General features: G+C 47.2%; 1 protein-coding gene across 1 annotated transcript in view; it reads right to left on the reverse strand.

Annotated features, from left to right (window-relative positions):
- The window catches only part of LOC121581632 (protein eyes shut homolog), a gene marked incomplete at both ends in the record, with an annotated part of 79,653 nt that overhangs the window by 17,457 nt on the left and 43,436 nt on the right, over positions 1–18,760 (reverse strand). The window contains 3 exons of the mRNA XM_045219092.1: positions 4,400–4,545; positions 8,669–8,776; positions 9,841–9,937. Coding sequence (XP_045075027.1) covers positions 4,400–4,545; positions 8,669–8,776; positions 9,841–9,937 — 351 coding nt within the window. The remainder of the gene's footprint in view (positions 1–4,399; positions 4,546–8,668; positions 8,777–9,840; positions 9,938–18,760) is intronic.

An 18,760-nucleotide genomic window follows, 5' to 3' on the forward strand; every position in this document is an offset into this window, starting at 1 on the left:
ATCAAGGCAAGAATCTCAAATATAAAATATATAAAACACTTTTTTGGTTACTACATGATTCCATATGTGTTATTTCATAGTTTTGATGTCTTCACTATTATTCTACAATGTAGACCATAGTAAAAATTAAGAAAAACCCTTGAATGAGTAGGTGTTCCAGAACCTTTGACCGGTAGTGTATATACATATATATACACACACACTGAACAAAAATATAAACGCAACATGTAAAGTGTTGGTCCCATGTTTCATGAGCTGAAATAAAATATCCCTGAAATGTTCCATATGCACTAAAAGTTTATTTCTCTAAAAGGTTGTGCACAAATTTGTCTACATCCCTGTTAGTGAGCATTTCTCCTTTGCCAAGATAATCAAGAAGCTGATTAAACAACATGATCATTACACTGGTGCACCTTGTGCTTGGGACAATAAAAGGCCACTCTTAAATGTGCAGTTTTGTCATACAACACAGTGCCACAGATGCCTCAAATTTGAGGCAGCGCGCAATTGGGATGCTGACTGCAGTAATGTCCACCAGAGCTGTTGCCAGATAATTTAATGTTAATTTCTCTACCATAAGCTGCCTCCAACTTCGTTTTAGAGAATTTGGAAGTATGTCCAACTGGCCTCACAACTGCAGACCACGATTAACCACGCCAGTCCAGGACCTCCACATCCGGCTTCTTCACCTGCGGGATCATCTGAGACCAGCCACCTGGACAGCTGATGAAACTGTGGGTTTGCACAACTTTGGTTGTGGAAACCCACAGTTTCATCAGTGGTGGTGGTATGATATTACACGCAGGAATGTTTTGGGACCATTGCATGGGGCCATAATTACCAGCCAGACCTTTAATAGTGTTTTAAAATCAGACTTCTGTATTAGTTTTATAATATGACAGAAATTCACTTTTTACCTTACGTATAATAAGAATCCTATCCTTGTTCAAGCTGTCTTTTGAGAAAATAAAATCTATCTAGCATACCAAATCTAACATCCCTCGTTGCATATTTCGCAAACTGTGGATGATTCACCTAAATAAGATTCAAAATATGTTTTACTTAGAGCATGATATTACTCATATGTGCAATTTCCTACTGTTAACCAAATTCATTACATCAACACATTTCTGACGCTTGCATGTATTCTGAAAACGTCACAATTTATTCTCCCATAAATCTGTATTCAAATGAATGTAAAAGCCCCTCGCTATAACACCTGACGACTTTATTTTCACGTCAACCGTTGAAACGAGTTGGAATGAATGTTGATATCCCATTTGGAGAAGGGCTTTGCCTTCCCTGATGGATGAAGCGAAGCAATATGAGAATAAATGTGATAATAGCATCAAAGTGACACAATGAGTTACAGTATTTCACTGGCGGGAGCAGATGACACACTATAGCAGCTGCATAAAAACACATTTCAATTTACAAATCATTATGTGCTAGATCAAGCCCCCGAGCAGCCAATTTAACCACTAGGCCGAAGCCATATTAACGTTTTGCCCAGTCCTTCTCTTTCCTACTTCCATTTCCTTCCACTCTTTCATCTCCTATTTTACTTGCACTCTTTCCTCTTTTCTCTCTTTTTTTTTTTTACTTACAGACTTTTTTGTTCCCTCTCTTCACTTGAAAAAGTTTTGTTACATGTCTTATTAGAGCGAATATTTCTTTGGAAGCTCAAGTCGGTTGGTTGAACCGATCCAAAACGTATCCTGTGGCCCTGCTCCCTGGGGCAGACACTAGCTGTTTCCTCAGACCAGCTTAGATGGAAGGGGAGAAAGTAATGACTTGTACAATGGCTGCATCCCAAATGCCACCCTATTCCCTATATAGTGTAATACTTTGGACCAGGGCCCTGATATAGGGAATACAGAGCCATTTGGGAAGCAGCCGAGGCTGAGCGCATAGGAGCCTAATAATAAAAGAAGCATCTTCAGTTGGGAATTGGGCCATGCCCTTCAGTTGCTCTCCAGTGGCAATACCTCAGAGAGTCGTCCCCCCCCCCCTCCCCTGTTTCCACTGGAAAAGGATAAATTGATGATACAGTGAAGAAGACAAATGAAATTAATCTTCCAACCAGCTGACAGGAAGCAGGATTAGATTGGTCCTCTAACAACAACAAAAAAGCTCAATATCGGTGTCTTGTGTGTAAAACATGTCCTAAATGGTTGGAGGGGAGCAAAACAACAATATAGTGGTGAAACTAAAGAGCCTTATGAAATAACAGACCAACAGAATGTAGTGGTGAAACTAGAGAGCCTAATGAAATAACAGACCAACAGAATGTAGTGGTGAAACTAAAGAGCCTTATGAAATAACAGACCAACAGAATGTAGTGGTGAAACTAGAGAGCCTAATGAAATAACAGACCAACAGAATGTAGTGGTGAAACTAAAGAGCCTTATGAAATAACAGACCAACATAATGTAGTGGTGAAACTAAAGAGCCTAATGAAATAACAGACCAACAGAATGTAGTGGTGAAACTAAAGAGCCTTATGAAATAACAGACCAACAGAATGTAGTGGTGAAACTAAAGAGCCTAATGAAATAACAGACCAACAGAATGTAGTGGTGAAACTAGAGAGTCTAATGAAATAACAGACCAACAGACTGTAGACACAGTTGAAGACAGATTACCTTTAGATAAAAAAGAACGTATTGTGGATGTATCTCCTGTTATCACTCTTGAAACCTTAGATCAAAGGGAACTGTGCTGTGTGTACAATAAGATTAATTAAAATGATCACCCATTGTGCTACAGACAGTTTCTCTTTAAGCTTTTTTTTTAGCCAGTTCCAGTGTCAGACGGAAGTTGTCCTGATATCTTGAAACAGCCAGCTAGACCCACCATGGTCCTGATATCTTGAAGCAGCCAGCTAGAACCACCATGGTCCTGATATCTTGAAGCAGCCAGCTAGAACCACCATGGTCCTGATATCTTGAAGCAGCCAGCTAGAACCACCATGGTCCTGATATCTTGAAGCAGCCAGCTAGAACCACCATGGTCCTGATATCTTGAAACAGCCAGCTAGACCCACCATGGTCCTGATATCATGAAGCAGCCAGCTAGACCCACCATGGTCCTGATATCTTGAAACAGCCAGCTAGACCCACCATGGTCCTGATATCATGAAGCAGCCAGCTAGACCCACCATGGTCCTGATATCATGAAGCAGCCAGCTAGACCCACCATGGTCCTGATATCATGAAGCAGCCAGCTAGACCCACCATGGTCCTGAGATCATGAAGCAGCCAGCTAGACCCTCCACGGTCCTGATATCATGAAGCAGCCAGCTAGACCCACCATGGTCCTGATATCATGAAGCAGCCAGCTAGACCCACCATGGTCCTGATATCATGAAGCAGCCAGCTAGACCCACCATGGTCCTGAGATCATGAAGCAGCCAGCTAGACCCTCCACGGTCCTGATATCATGAAGCAGCCAGCTAGACCCATAATGGTCCTGATATCATGAAGCAGCCAGCTAGACCCACCATGGTCCTGAGATCATGAAGCAGCCAGCTAGACCCACCATGGTCCTGATATCATGAAGCAGCCAGCTAGACCCACCATGGTCCTGATATCATGAAGCAGCCAGCTAGACCCACCATGGTCCTGATATCATGAAGCAGCCAGCTAGACCCACCATGGTCCTGATATCATGAAGCAGCCAGCTAGACCCACCATGGTCCTGAGATCATGAAGCAGCCAGCTAGACCCTCCACGGTCCTGATATCATGAAGCAGCCAGCTAGACCCACCATGGTCCTGATATCATGAAGCAGCCAGCTAGACCCACCATGGTCCTGAGATCATGAAGCAGCCAGCTAGACCCTCCACGGTCCTGAGATCATGAAGCAGCCAGCTAGAACCACCACGGTCCTGAGATCATGAAGTAGCCAGCTAGACCCTCCACGGTCCTGAGATCATGAAGCAGCCAGCTAGACCCACCACGGTCCTGATATCATGAAGCAGCCAGCTAGACCCACCATGGTCCTGATATCATGAAGCAGCCAGCTAGACCCACCATGGTCCTGAGATCATGAAGCAGCCAGCTAGACCCACCACGGTCCTGATATCATGAAGCAGCCAGCTAGACCCACCACAGTCCTGAGATCATGAAGCAGCCAGCTAGACCCACCACGGTCCTGATATCATGAAGCAGCCAGCTAGACCCACCACGGTCCTGACATCATGAAGCAGCCAGCTAGACCCACCACGGTCCTGATATCATGAAGCAGCCAGCTAGACCCACCACGGTCCTGATAAGCTGTAGCCCTCTCACATTGATCTCTTTGTCACCGAGGGGTAAAGGAGCCCTACGGTGGCCCTAACGGGGAAAGTAGCTTTTAGAATTTAGTGACAGAGGGGTTAAAATAAAGGAATCTTTACCTGCATATCCAGGGGGACAGACACACTTGAAGCCTCCAGGTTTGTTGATACAGACGGCCTCGTGGAGGCAAGGTGAAACTTCACACTCATTAATATCCAGGTCACACAGGCTGCCAAAATACCCAGGTGGGCAATTGCAGTGGAACCTAGACAGTAACAAGAAGAATAACTATTAGTGATGGGATGACAATGATTATAGGAAACTGAACAGGTCAGACAGTATTAAAAAGAAGCAGAACATTTAGAGGTGGAAGGACCATTATTATACTACTTTATTTAACCCAGAGGATGACCAAACAGATACACAAAATGGCTACAGAAGATGTTTTCATGTGGCACTCAAGTCAACAGTGTGTGTAATTGATATAAGTAATGTAGTATCCCAAAGTCATTTTGTATTAAGTGCCCTCCTGTCTATTTGATAGGTTATGGTTGTTTTCTGTTGGTTTAGGCATTATTGATAGTAGAGAAAAATGTCAATTCATTTGATATTTTCTCGATCTATCCTCCTCTGACTTTATGACTGTTTTCTCCATCTATCCTCCTATGACTTTATGACTGTTTTCTCCATCTATCCTCTATGACTTTATGACTGTTTTCTCCATCTATCCTCCTATGACTTTATGACTGTTTTCTCCATCTATCCTCTATGACTTTATGACTGTTTTCTCCATCTATCCTCTATGACTTTATGACTGTTTTCTCCATCTATCCTCTATGACTTTATGACTGTTTTCTCCATCTATCCTCCTATGACTTTATGACTGTTTTCTCCATCTACTCCTCTATGACTTTATGACTGTTTTCTCCATCTATCCTCTATGACTTTATGACTGTTTTCTCCATCTATCCTCTATGACTTTATGACTGTTTTCTCCATCTATCCTCTATGACTTTATGACTGTTTTCTCCATCTATCCTCCTATGACTTTATGACTGTTTTCTCCATCTATCCTCTATGACTTTATGACTGTTTTCTCCATCTATCCTCTGACTTTATGACTGTTTTCTCCATCTATCCTCTATGACTTTATGACTGTTTTCTCCATCTATCCTCTATGACTTTATGACTGTTCACAGCTTACTTCTATAGGGGACAACATTACAGCTTACTGCTATAGGGGACAACACTACAGCTTCCTTCTATAGGGGACAACACTACAGCTTACTGCTATAGGGGACAACACTACAGCTTACTGCTATAGGGGACAACACTACAGCTTACTGCTATAGGGGACAACACTACAGCTTACTGCTATAGGGGACAACACTACAGCTTACTGCTATAGGGGACAACACTACAGCTTACTGCTATAGGGGACAACACTACAGCTTACTGCTATAGGGGACAACACTACAGCTTCCTTCTATAGGGGACAACACTACAGCTTACTTCTATAGGGGACAACACTACAGCTTACTGCTATAGGGGACAACACTACAGCTTCCTTCTATAGGGGACAACACTACAGCTTACTGCTATAGGGGACAACACTACAGCTTCCTTCTATAGGGGACAACACTACAGCTTCCTTCTATAGGGGACAACACTACAGCTTACTGCTATAGGGGACAACACTACAGCTTCCTTCTATAGGGGACAACACTACAGCTTACTGCTATAGGGGACAACACTACAGCTTACTGCTATAGGGGACAACACTACAACATACTGCTATAGGGGACAACACTACAACATACTGCTATAGGGGACAACACTACAGCTTACTGCTATAGGGGACAACACTACAGCTTACTGCTATAGGGGACAACACTACAGCTTCCTTCTATAGGGGACAACACTGCAGCTTACTGCTATAGGGGACAACACTACAGCTTACTGCTATAGGGGACAACACTACAGCTTACTGCTATAGGGGACAACACTACAGCTTACTGCTATAGGGGACAACACTACAGCTTACTGCTATAGAGTACCACAGTATGAGTCATAATACCCATAAAACCTAGCGGTCAAACAGGGAAATGGTTCCAATCGTTTTTTTTCCACCATTGATTTTCCCCATAGGAGAGTTTTGTGGGGGTGAATATATTGAGGAAAGTCACCTTGTCCAAGAGAGATTTACATGGTTATCAAAACATACAACAGTACAGTTTACTGCTATAGAGGACAACAATGGGGGCCAAACCAGATCTTTACATGTCCGCTCTCAATGTACCAATACAAACAGATTTCTCAATGTACCCTATACAAACACATCTCTCAATGTACCCTATACAAACACATCTCTCAATGTACCCTATCCAAACACATCTCTCAATGTACCCTATACAAACACATCGCTCAATGTACCCTATACAGACAGATCTCTCAATGTACCCTATACAAACACATCTCTCAATGTACCCTATACAAACACATCTCTCAATGTACCCTATACAAACAGATCGCTCAATGTACCCTATACAGACAGATCTCTCAATGTACCCTATACAAACACATCTCTCAATGTACCCTATACAAACAGATCTCTCAATGTACCATATACAGACACATCTCCATGTACAGTAGATGGTTTCAGCAGACTCTACTGATGGTTTCAGACTCTACTGACTATAAAGGGAATAGGGTGTCATTTGGGACGCATCCAGGGCCAGGTCTGCTTCCATTAGAGAGTCTTTACAGAGGGGTAGACACACCTGGACTGAACTCCCAGGTCTGCCCAGTCAGGGGAACGCTATGAGCAGCGCATGCTGGGTAGCCATGGGAGCAGGTATCATGACAGGAGACAAACTGGAGACAAACCATTTAGGACTTAAATTGGCCCTGGGACTTCTCTGGCCATCTGTCGGACTACAGCCTCGTACTATAAGCCCCAGGACTCCCATTAAAGACAGTGGAGGGAGAGAGAGAGCAAGGGGGGTGAAGAGAGAGAGGGAGAGGGAGAGAGAGAGAGAGAGAGAGAGAGAGAGCAAGGGGGGTGAAGAGAGAGAAAGATATATATATATATATATATAGAGAGAGAGAGAGATAGAGAGAGAGAGAGAGAGAGAGAGAGAGAGAGAGAGAGAGAGAGAGAGAGAGAGAGAGAGAGAGAGAGAGAGAGAGAGAGAGAGAGACCTACCCAGAGAGAGAGAGAGAGAGAGAGAGCTACCAGAGAGAGAGAGAGAGAGAGAGAGAGAGGAGAGAGAGAGAGAGCTACCCAGAGAGAGAGAGAGAGAGAGAGAGCTACCCAGGAGAGAGAGAGAGAGAGAGCTACCCAAGAGAGAGAGAGAGAGAGCTACCCAGAGAGAGAGAGAGAGAGAGAGAGAGAGAGAGAGAGAGAGAGAGAGAGCTACCCAGAGAGAGAGAGAGAGAGAGAAAGATGAGAGAGAGAGAGAGAGAGAGAGAGAGAGAGAGAGAGAGAGCTACCAGAGAGAGAGAGAGAGAGAGCAGAGAGAGAGAGAGAGAGAGAGAGAGAGAGAGAGAGAGAGAGAGAGAGAGAGAGAGAGAGAGAGCTACCCAGAGAGAGAGAGAGAGAGAGAGAGAGAGAGAGAGCTACCCAGAGAGAGAGAGAGAGAGAGAGAGAGAGAGCTACCCAGAGAGAGAGAGAGCTACCCAGAGAGAGAGAGAGAGAGAGAGAGAGCTACCCAGAGAGAGAGAGAGAGAGAGAGAGAGAGAGAGAGAGAGAGAGAGAGCTACCCAGAGAGAGAGAGAGCTACCCAGAGAGAGAGAGAGCTACCCAGAGAGAAGACTACCCAGTGGAAGAAAGGAAACCCAATCTAGAGTCATGATGTGTTCCTGCTGAATGCAGTCTGCTGTCTGCTGTACGGCAGCTTAAATATGTCAATGATGAAGAAAGGCCTGTTATATAAGACCCTGTAATATTCAAAAGTAGTGTCCTATGTAGGGAATAGGGTGCCATTTGGGACGCAGACTGAGCGCTTTGGGAGAATAGCCCTCTAGGCTTAACATAGCTACCTCATGGGGCTCATTTTAAACTTGTTTTTGTTCCTGCGCTAACGGTTCAAAACAAATACTTCAGAGAGATAGGATGCGTTCCAAAGGTAACCTTATTCCCTATATAGTGCACTACTTTTGACCAGGGCCCACAGGGCCTATAGTGCACTATACAGAGGATATACAGGGGATAGGGTGTCATTTGGGACTCAAAAATACAAATTACATATAGAAGGTGTTAGCTAGCTAGCTAAGGCTTCAATGATGCCATATTCATTTAGCGATAGCTTAAATGACCAGGTAAGGTAATGGGGTAAATATTAAAGCAGATATGGTACAAGGGGTGTCCTGGTACTGTAGGTACCAACCTGTTCACCAGGTCTTGGCAAATGCCTCCATTTTGGCAGGGGCTGGAGGCACATTCATTGATGTCTTCCTCACAGTGTCGGCCAGAAAACCCAGGCTCACAGTCACAGCTGAAAACAAAGGCAATTATTAATATTGATATCCTCTTGCATACAAAATGGAAAATCTATTTGTTTACTCGTAGTGGCACATGTGAGGAAGACAAAATTATAAAATAACAGATCAATGAAGAGGACTTTATCTGATATTAATTACACATCGGATCTAGATTGACCGGAACCTTTTAGATTGTGACTGTTTGACTAAACGTTAAACTAAGCTGTAAAGAAGGATTCATATAAACAGTCCTGTTTTGAGTTAAAAGGGGAGACGGTTCCTCTTTGAACTGACCTCATTTCCACTCCAAAGGGCATGTTATGAAGCCACATCATTTTTTGCATAGTGTTTATGGAAATATGGCATGAGCCTTTGTTCATTTAACAGTTCATTTAACCATATCACAGGGTCACGCTTAGCGTTGTGTAGCAACATCACACCAATCACACACATCTGATCTGAGACCACAACAACAATATATTGCTGTGGTAAATACATGTTCATTATATGTGCTTATAATATACAGAGCACATAATGTAGTATATTTATTATAATATTACAGAGACCATACTATCAATATATTTATAATATGTTCAGAGGCGGTAAAAATAATATGGTTGTGATAAGAATGTGATAATATTCATTATACTTCCGGAGTCATCATAAGGCAACCACCATCTTGAGATTGTGAAGCTCACTATCTACTTGTCCCAATTTCACCATATTCAATAATTGTCACCTTGGAATTAATTGCACTCATTAGTGTTAGCTAAATTACTGCTAAATGGGAGCAGGTATTGTGCGTAATTGATCAAATCATAAAATCATCTGGTATGTGTTTATAATCCATTATTCATAAAATCTGACAGCCATTTTCATCTTTGTTTGTTTGAGTGAGTATCTCTGGGTTGACAAATGAATGGAAGTGTCCCAAATGGCTCCCTGTTGCCTATACAGTGCACTACATTAGGCCGGATCCTATAGGGTTCTGATCAAAAGCACTGCACTACATAGGGAATAGAGTGCCATTTGGTATGCAGACTATGTATATAAGGTGCCCCTCGCGGTTCACTTTTACCTGTAGCTGTTGACCCGGTCAAGACAGTGGCCCTGGTTCTGGCATGGGCCTGAGATACACTCGTCAGTGTCAATTTCACAGCGTGTTCCCTGGAATCCTGAAAGATAGATGAGTTGGTCATGGATCAGTAAGCCTCACTACATCCTGAGAGGCCAGCTAGCGAGGCATCGAGCTAAGCTCCATGATAACAAAGGCCCTGGTGAATGGAAGGAGTGGAAGTCAAATGTTCATTTTAATGGAACTAGTAGCCCCTGTAGCATCTCTCATCTGCCAGCCCCTCAGCCCTCTCTGTTTCCCCTCTCAGAGGAGTGGATACGTCTAATAATACTGCAGTGGCACAGACAGATTGGAGGTCTGAGGGTTGGTGAGGAGTTAGGGAGAGTTGGGGGTGGTGAGGAGAGTTAGGGAGAGTTGGGGGTGGTGGGGAGAGTTAGGGAGAGTTGGGGGGTGGTGGGGAGAGTTAGGGAGAGTTGGGGTGGTGGGGAGAGTTAGGAGAGTTGGGGGTGGTGGGGAGAGTTAGGAGAGTTGGGGGGTGGTGAGGAGAGTTAGGGAGAGTTGGGGGTGGTGGGGAGAGTTAGGGAGAGTTGGGGGTGGTGGGGAGAGTTAGGAGAGTTTGGGAGTGGTGGGGAGAGTTAGGAGAGTTGGGGGTGGGAGAGTTAGGGAGAGTTGGGGGTGGTGGGGAGAGTTAGGGAGGTGGTGGAGGAGTTAGGATGGTGGGGAGAGTTAGGGATAGTTGGGGGTGGTGGGGAAAGTCAGGGATGGTGGGGAGAGTTAGGGATAGTTGGGGGTGGTGGGGAGAGTTAGGGAGAGTTGGGAGTGGTGGGGAGAGTTAGGAGAGTTGGTGGTAGGGGAGAGTTAGGGAGAGTTGGGAGTGGTGGGAGAGTTAGGAGGAGTTGGGGGGTGGTGGGGAGAGTTAGGAGAGTCTGGGGGTGGTGGAAGCCAGGGGTGGTGGGGAGCGTTAGGGAGAGTTGGGGTGGTGGGGGAGAGTTAGGGAGAGTTGGGGGTGGTGGGAAGTCAGGGATGGTAGGGGAGAGTTAGGATAGTTGGGGTGGTGGGGAGAGTTAGGAGAGTTGGGGTGGAGGAGAGTTGAAGTTGGGGGTGGTGGGGAGAGTTAGGAGAGCTGGGGGTGGTGGGGGAGAGTCAGGATGGTGGGGAGAGTTAGGATAGTTGGGGGGTGGTGGGGAGAGTTAGGGAGAGTTGGGAGTGGTGGGGAGAGTTAGGAGAGTTGGGGTGGTTTGGAGAGTTAGGAGAGTCTGGGGTGGTGGGAGGTCAGGGGTGGTGGGGAGAGTTAGGGAGAGTTGGGGTGGTGGGGTGAGTTAGGGAGAGTTGGGGGTGGTGGGGAGAGTTAGGAGAGTCTGGGGTGGTGGGGGAAAGTCAGGGATGGTGGGGAGAGTTAGGGATAGTTGGGGGTGGTGGGAGAGTTAGGAGAGTTGGGAGTGGTGGGGAGAGTTAGGAGAGTTGGGGGTGGTGGGAGAGTTATGGAGGAGTTGGGGGGTGGGGGAAAGTCAGGGATGGTGGGGAGAGTTAGGGATAGTTGGGGGGTGGTGGGGAGAGTTAGGAGAGTTGGGAGTGGTGGGGGAGAGTTAGGAGAGTTGGGGGTGGTGAGGAGTTAGGAGAGTGGGGGGTGGTGGGGGAGTTAGGAGAGTTGGGGGTGGTGGGAGAGATAGGAGAGTGGGGGTGGTGGGGAGAGTTAGGAGAGTTGGGGGGTGGTGGGGAGAGTTAGGAGAGTTGGGGTGGTGGGGAGTTAGGGAGAGTGGGGGTGGTGGGAAAGTCAGGATGGTGGGGAGAGTTAGGATAGTTGGGGGTGGTGGGGAGAGTTAGGGAGAGTCTGGGGTGGTGGGGGAAAGTAAGGGGTGGTGGGGAGAGTTAGGAGAGTTCGGGGTGGTGGGGGTGAGTTAGGGAGAGTCTGGGGTGGTGGGGAGAGTTAGGGAGAGTCTGGGGTGGTGGGGAGAGTTAGGGAGAGTCTGGGGTGGTGGGGAGAGTTAGGAGAGTTGGTGGTAGGGGGAGAGTTAGGAGAGTCTGGGGTGGTGGGGAAAGTCAGGGGTGGTGGGGAGAGTTAGGGAGAGATGGGGGTGGTGGGGAAGTTAGGGAGAGTTGTGGTGGTGGAGAGTTAGGGAGAGTGGGGGTGGGGAAAGTCAGGGGTGGTGGGGGAGAGTTAGGGAGAGTCTGGGGTGGTGGGGAGAGTTGGGGTGGTGGGGGAGAGTTAGGGAGAGTCAGGTGGTGGGGGAGAGTTAGGAGAGTTAGGGGTGGTGGGAGAGTAAGGGGTGGTGGGGAGAGTTAGGAGAGTCTGGTGTGGTGGGGGGAGTTAGGGGTGGTGGGAGATTTAAGGAGAGTTTGGGGTGGTGGGGAGAGTTAGGGAGAGTAAGGGAAGGTGGGGAGAGTTAGAGAGTCGGGTGGTGGTGAGGAGTTAGGGAGAGTCTGGGGTGGTGGGGAGAGTTAGAGAGTTGGGGGTGGTGGGGAGAGTTAGGAGAGTCTGGGGTGGTGGGGAGAGTTAGCGAGAGTTGGGGGTGGTGGGGAAAGTCAGGGGTGGTGGGGAGAGTTAGGGAGAGTCAGGTGGTGGGGAGAGTTAGCGAGAGTTGGGGGTGGTGGGAGAGTTAGGGAGAGTTGGGGGTGGTGGGGAGAGTTAGGGAGAGTCTGGGGTGGTGGGGAAAATCAGGGGTGGTGGGGAGAGTTAGGGAGAGTATGGGGTGGTGGGAAGAGTTAGGGAGAGTTGGGGGTGGTGGAGAAGTTAGGGAGAGTTGGGGGTGGTGGGGAGAGTTAGGGAGAGTCTGGGGTGGTGGGGAAAGTCAGGGGTGGTGGGAGAGTTAGGGAGAGTCAGGGGTGGTGGGGAGAGTTAGGGGTGGTTGGGAGATTTAGGAGAGTTGGTGGTGGGGAGAGTTAGGGAGAGTCTGGGGTGGTGGGGGGAAAGTCAGGGTGGTGAGGAGTTAGGGAGAGTTGGGGTGGTGGGGGGAGAGTTAGGGAGAGTCTGGGGGTGGTGGGGGAAGGTCAGGGGTGGTGGGGAGAGTCAGGGTGGCGGGAGGGTCAGGGAGAGTCAGGGGTGGAGGGGAGAGTTAGGAGAGTCAGGGGTGGTGGGGAGAGTTAGGGGTGGTGGGGGAGAGTCAGGGGTAGTGGAGAGTTAGGAGAGTCAGGGGTGGTGGGGAGAGTTAGGAGAGTCAGGGGTGGTGGGGAGAGTTAGGAGAGTCAGGGGTGGTGGGGAGAGTTGGGGGTGGTGGGGAGAGTTAGGAGAGTTGGGGGTGGTGGGAGAGTTAGGGAGAGTCTGGGTGGTGGGGAGAGTTAGGAGAGTTGGGGGTGGTGGGGAGAGTTAGGGAGAGTTGGGAGTGGTGGGGGAGAGTTAGGAGAGTTGGGGATGGTGGGGAGAGTTAGGAAGAGTCAGGGGTGGTGGGGAGAGTTAGGGAGAGTCTGGTGTGGTGGGGGGAGTTAGGGGTGGTGGGAGATTTAGGGAGAGTCAGGGGTGGTAGAAGAGTTAAGGAGATTTTGGGGTGGTGGGGAGAGTTAGGGAGAGTAAGGGAAGGTGGGGAGAGTTAGAGAGAGTCGGGTGGTGGGGAGAGTTAGGGAGAGTCGGGGTGGTAGGAGAGTTAGGAGAGTCAGGGAGGTGGGGGAGATTCAGGGGTGGTGGGAGAGTTAGGAGAGTCAGGGGTGGGGAAGAGAGTTAGGGAGAGCTCGGGTGGTGGGGGAGAGTTGGGTGTGGTGGGTGGAGGTGGGGAGAGTTGGGTGGAGTTAGGAGAGTCGGGTGGTGGGGAGAGTCAGTGGTGGTGGTGGCTGGGGGGGGGAGTTAGGGAGAGTCGGGGGTGGTGGGGAGAGTTCGGGAGAGTCGGGGTGGTGGGGAGAGTCAGTGGTGGTGGTGGTGGTGGGGAGAGTCTGGGAGAGCCGGGGGGTGGTGGGGAGAGTTAGGAGAGTCGAGGGTGGTGGGAGAGTTAGGGAGAGTTGGGGGAGTCGGGGGTGGTTGGGAAATGTATGGGTGGTAGGGAGAGTCATATGTGGTGGGGAGAGTCGGAGAGTCGGGGGTGGTGGGGAGATTGGGGGGTGGGGGGGAGTTAGGGAGAGTCAGGGTTTTGGGGAGAGTTATGGGTGGTGGGGAGAGTTATGGGTGGTGGGGAGAGTTATGGGTGGTGGGGAGAGTTAGGTAGAGTCAGAGTGGTGGGGAGAGTCAGGGGTGGTGGGGAGAGTCGGGGGTGGTGGGGAGAGTCAGGGGGTGGTGGGAGAGTTAGGGAGAGTTAGGGGTGGTGGGGAGAGTCAGGGGTGGTGGGGAGAGATAGGGAGAGTCAGGTGTGGTGAGGAGAGATAGGGGGAGTCGGGGGTGGTGGGTAGAATTCGGGAGAGCCGGGGGTGAGGGGAGAGTTAGGGAGAGTCAGGGATGGTGGGGAGAGTTAGGGAGAGCCGGTGGTGGTGGGGTGAGTTAGGGAGAGTCAGGGGTGGTGGGGAGAGTTAGGGAGAGCCGGGGGTGGTGGAGAGAGTTAGGGAGAATCAGGGGTGGTGGGAGAGTTAGGGAGAGCCGGGGGTGGTGGGGAGAGTTATGGAGAGTCAGGAGTGGTGGGGAGAGTTAGTGTGAGCCGGGGGTGGTGGAGTTATGGAGAGTCAGGAGTGGTGGGGAGAGTTAGGGAGACGGAGTTGGGGAGGGCTGTTGGAGGAAAGAGGGAAAGGAAGAGAAGAGAGGCTAAGGTCTAGAGCTCCTTTGGGAGGGATAGGATGGTGTTCATTAGGGGGTGAGGGAGGGATAGGATGGTGTTCATTAGGGGGTGAGGGAGGGATAGGATGGTGTTCATTAGGGGGTGAGGGAGGGATAGGATGGTGTTCATTAGGGGGTGAGGGAGGGATAGGGTGGTGTTCATTAGGGGGTGAGGAGGGATAGGATGGTGTTCATTAGGGGTGAGGAGGGATAGGATGGTGTTCATTGGGGGTGAGGAGGGATAGGATGGTGTTCATTAGGGGGTGAGGAGGGATAGGATGGTGTTCATTAGGTGGTGAGGGAGTGATAGGGTGGTGTTCATTAGGGAGTGAGGGAGGGATAGGATGGTGTTCATTAGGTGGTGAGGGAGTGATAGGGTGGTGTTCATTAGGGAGTGAGGGAGGGATAGGATGGCTAAGCAGATCAGCATGGATGCTTTGTGGCACTTCTGAAGGCATGCAGGGAGACAGCCTGGAATAGAGGCGCTGGCTGGCTGGCTGGCTGGCTGGCTGTCAGAGTTATTCCTTTGGTACTTTAACTGCTGCTGTGCTGGTGTTGCTGCTTAGCTCCATATACTTTTCCTCTGCTCTGCTCCTAAAGAAAAATACTAGGCCTATAGGAAATAATCTAACCAACGTTGATTATCAATGTAATGGTGGTCATTTTGAAAGGACGCAACCATGGAAATTGAGTTATTCTAAGAACATCCCTACTTTGTGAATGTGAGGGTTTCATACATAAATTAATGTTAATGAGAATTCTGATTGATACTATATGTTGGAATTAGTACAGAGAAACAGAGATGAAATGTTGTACTTTGGTTAGCACCCCACTCCTTCTCTATCTGTATCCTAGGCCTAATCACAACTCAAATAAAAACAACAATGCAGTCAACATTTTACCATGAGTTCAAACAAAGCTAATGAAAGACCAAATCCTTAGGTAGCAAATCTGAGTTCCTGAATGCCTACATATTAAGTCCCTCTGAGATTAATGACCACAGCCATTGGGGCTAATTAGCTCGAGGCTATATCATTTTTATGTTGACCACATAAATCAGGATTATTTCATAAATAATAGGTAATAATAAAGTGCATGGTGGTTCTTCTGTTCTCTATGCATTTATCTACCCACTTAAAACACCTTTGTTGGCGTAATGGATAAATGAGTCTATAGGCCTACAGGATCTTGTATACCTGGCTGGTAGTGCTGCAGTACAGCTCGTGTTGGCCCAGTAAGCCCAGTCATATGCTAGATATTAAAGAATTAATGGTGGTGTTTGGATCAGGCTGAAAAAACAAGACGTTCACACCTGCTATAAATTCCATTATGGAACTAAATGCGAGTCTTGTAGCCGGGTGCAAATGGAATTCTACAGTAGATCTGACTGGCTGCGTGTTGCACTGTTTCTTCAATGGTTTAAATAATGAATTTAGAAGGGAGCGGTCTACAATGTTGTGTAGATGAAAATAATCGATTCAGTCTACATTCTCATCGAAATGAGGACTACAGTATCTAATGTATAAATCCTTTGTAGATCAGTAGGGTCAAAGTCAAACCTCTGTGACGGACAGAAAAACAATTACAGGGAGAAATACAACCAGTCAAACTCAGAGCCTCAGAATTCTGTCATATGTTGATTGAAAACGTCCATCAAATCCACTTGTGACTCTTCAGTACTATTACAATTAGTGCTGCAGGTTTATTATACCCACAACCCCTCATCTCTACCGAGACCACGCCACACACGACATGAGCAGTGATCACATCGCTCCAGACGGGGATGATAGAATGAGTGTGTGTGTGTGTGTGTGTGTGTGTGTGTGTGTGTGTGTGTGTGTGTGTGTGTGTGTGTGTGTTCGCTCCAGATGTGTCTGAGCACTGAGAACCAACACTTTGTGCCTTGGGTATCCCACCTCTACCGTCTCCCTGAGCTCTCTGACAGAGGAAAGAGCCCCCAGTCACAGGCTGTGTCCCAAATGGCACCCTATTCCCTATATCTAGTGCACTACTATGGGCCCTGGACAAAAGCAGTGCACTAAATAGGGAATAGGGTGTCATTTGGGACACAGCCAGTGCTAGTGGTGGCAGTAGCAGCCAGTAGCAGCCAGATACATACATTGTGTTGACATTCAATATTGTACCGGAGGTGCCTTAGCCATTGGTTTGAGTGACAGATCTGCCTGAGAAAGCTCTGCTGTCCCATAATTCACCGGGAGAGATTGTGTGTTCTCTCCAGTTCCCATGGTCCCTCCTTTCTACTGTCACATCCCAGGGTGCACAGAGCCTTGACAGCAATGACACAAAGGGTACAGTACTCACACCGCTCATAGTTAGCGTAACCACTCGCTTTTACCCAACCCGAAATGTACATGTTAAAAAAGGTGTTGGAGATACAATAAAATGTGTTCTTGTGTAATTATTGTAAAACAAATTGCTTTCAAAAACGCCTGAAATGTCATATGTATTGGAAACAGGTTATAAAGTAATTGACATGCCATGTAACATGTTAGAATCTCAAACAATGTGTTAATTTCTTGTAGGGTAGGCTTAAACATGATGAGAAAAACGATACTGTACATTCACATGGTCTAATATGAAATGGTATGTGTGGAATATTGTACATATTGTATTCTTAGCCAGTGTGTCACATCACCTCTTAAATTTACCATGTCATCGATGTACAACATTTTTACTATAAAAACATGATATTTTTGTTAACAGTATCTGTGTAAAACACTACCCTAAGGCCAAGTCCCCTCAAATTCAAACCTGGACCTCCAAGCCAGTTCCACTGCATTTTTCTCCCTCTAATCAGGGAAATCAGGGACTGATTCAGACCCGGGACACAAGGTGGGTGCAACTAATTATCAGATAGAACAGAAAACCAGTATAGATGATTTTCAAGTACATATGTTGTAGAATTAAACACCTATATGCCTTAAAATGTTTATGGATTGAGAACCAGTTGAAGGGTTAATACAGAGCAGAGACATTTATGTTTTTTTCATAACTCCCTGCAGCTGGTCTGGGTATGTCAATGACATGTGATGAGATACAACTCCTCGTGGTGGCTGTGTGGAGATTGGAGTAACAATGGAACTAGTGTTATCATTTGTTTGTGCTTATGACCTGACACATAGCCACATGCACATAATCTCAAGGGCCAGGGAGGATGGTAAAGGATAAATGCTTAAATGTATGTGGTTGAGAATGGGTTATGGATGACATGTTTAAACCATGTTTAAGTATTAATTGATATGTTTTATAATGTGTTATGAAATGATAAAGGTAAAACAGAATGAACATGATTGATACTTTGTACTTCAGATATATGTCTGGATGGTGAATATAGTCAATACAGAGTGTGATTGTTCTTTAACATACGTATGTACATCAATTTTTTGAGTCACGCCACTAATAAGATACAGAGGCCCCATTTAGAGAAGCGCAAGTAGCCCCTGTGAGTAGCCAACATGTGATAATGAAAAGATGTTATTCATTCACATAGATCCAGGCTCTGTCGTAGCCGGGTCGTGGACCGGGAGACCCATGGGGCGTGCGCGCCAATTGGCACAGCGTCGTCCAGGGTAGGGGGAGGGAATGGCCGCAGGGATGTAGCTCAGTTGATAGAGCATGGTGTTTGCAACGCCAGGGTTGTGGGGTTCGATTCCCACAGGGGGTATGAAAAAATAAATAATGTAAGTCGCTCTGGATAAGAGCGTCTGCTAAATGACGTAAATGTAAATGTAAATGTAGAGAAGAGTAACTATGTATGTTGACTATGCATTTGTGTCTGTATAAAAGGACAGCTCCAGTTCAGGGCAAGCAGTTGCTCCATGGAGCAAGCTCGGCTTTGTTATGCAAATAATACAAGTCTAATTTTTGGATTCACAAGCTCCAGTCTCTTGAGAGATATTTTGAGTTGACTACTTTTGAGTCAAATATTTCTACGACACCAGCAGGTTCCGGACCCCTGGCCTACGCAATGTTTATACAAAACATCCAGAGTACCCTGTAAGGAGCAATCTAACCAGGTAGGCTAATCATCATGTATGGAGGGCCATCATCAATCCAACCAGGTAGGCTAATCATCATGTATGGAGGGCCATCATCAATCCAACCAGGTAGGCTAATCATCATGTATGGAGGGCCATCAGCAATCAGCTAACCAGGTAGGCTAATCATCATGTATGGAGGGACATCAGCAATCAGCTAACCAGGTAGGCTAATCATCATGTATGGAGGGACATC

The sequence above is a fragment of the Coregonus clupeaformis genome, unplaced genomic scaffold (genome assembly GCF_020615455.1).
Source record: "Coregonus clupeaformis isolate EN_2021a unplaced genomic scaffold, ASM2061545v1 scaf2037, whole genome shotgun sequence".
NCBI classification, from domain to species: domain Eukaryota; kingdom Metazoa; phylum Chordata; class Actinopteri; order Salmoniformes; family Salmonidae; genus Coregonus; species Coregonus clupeaformis.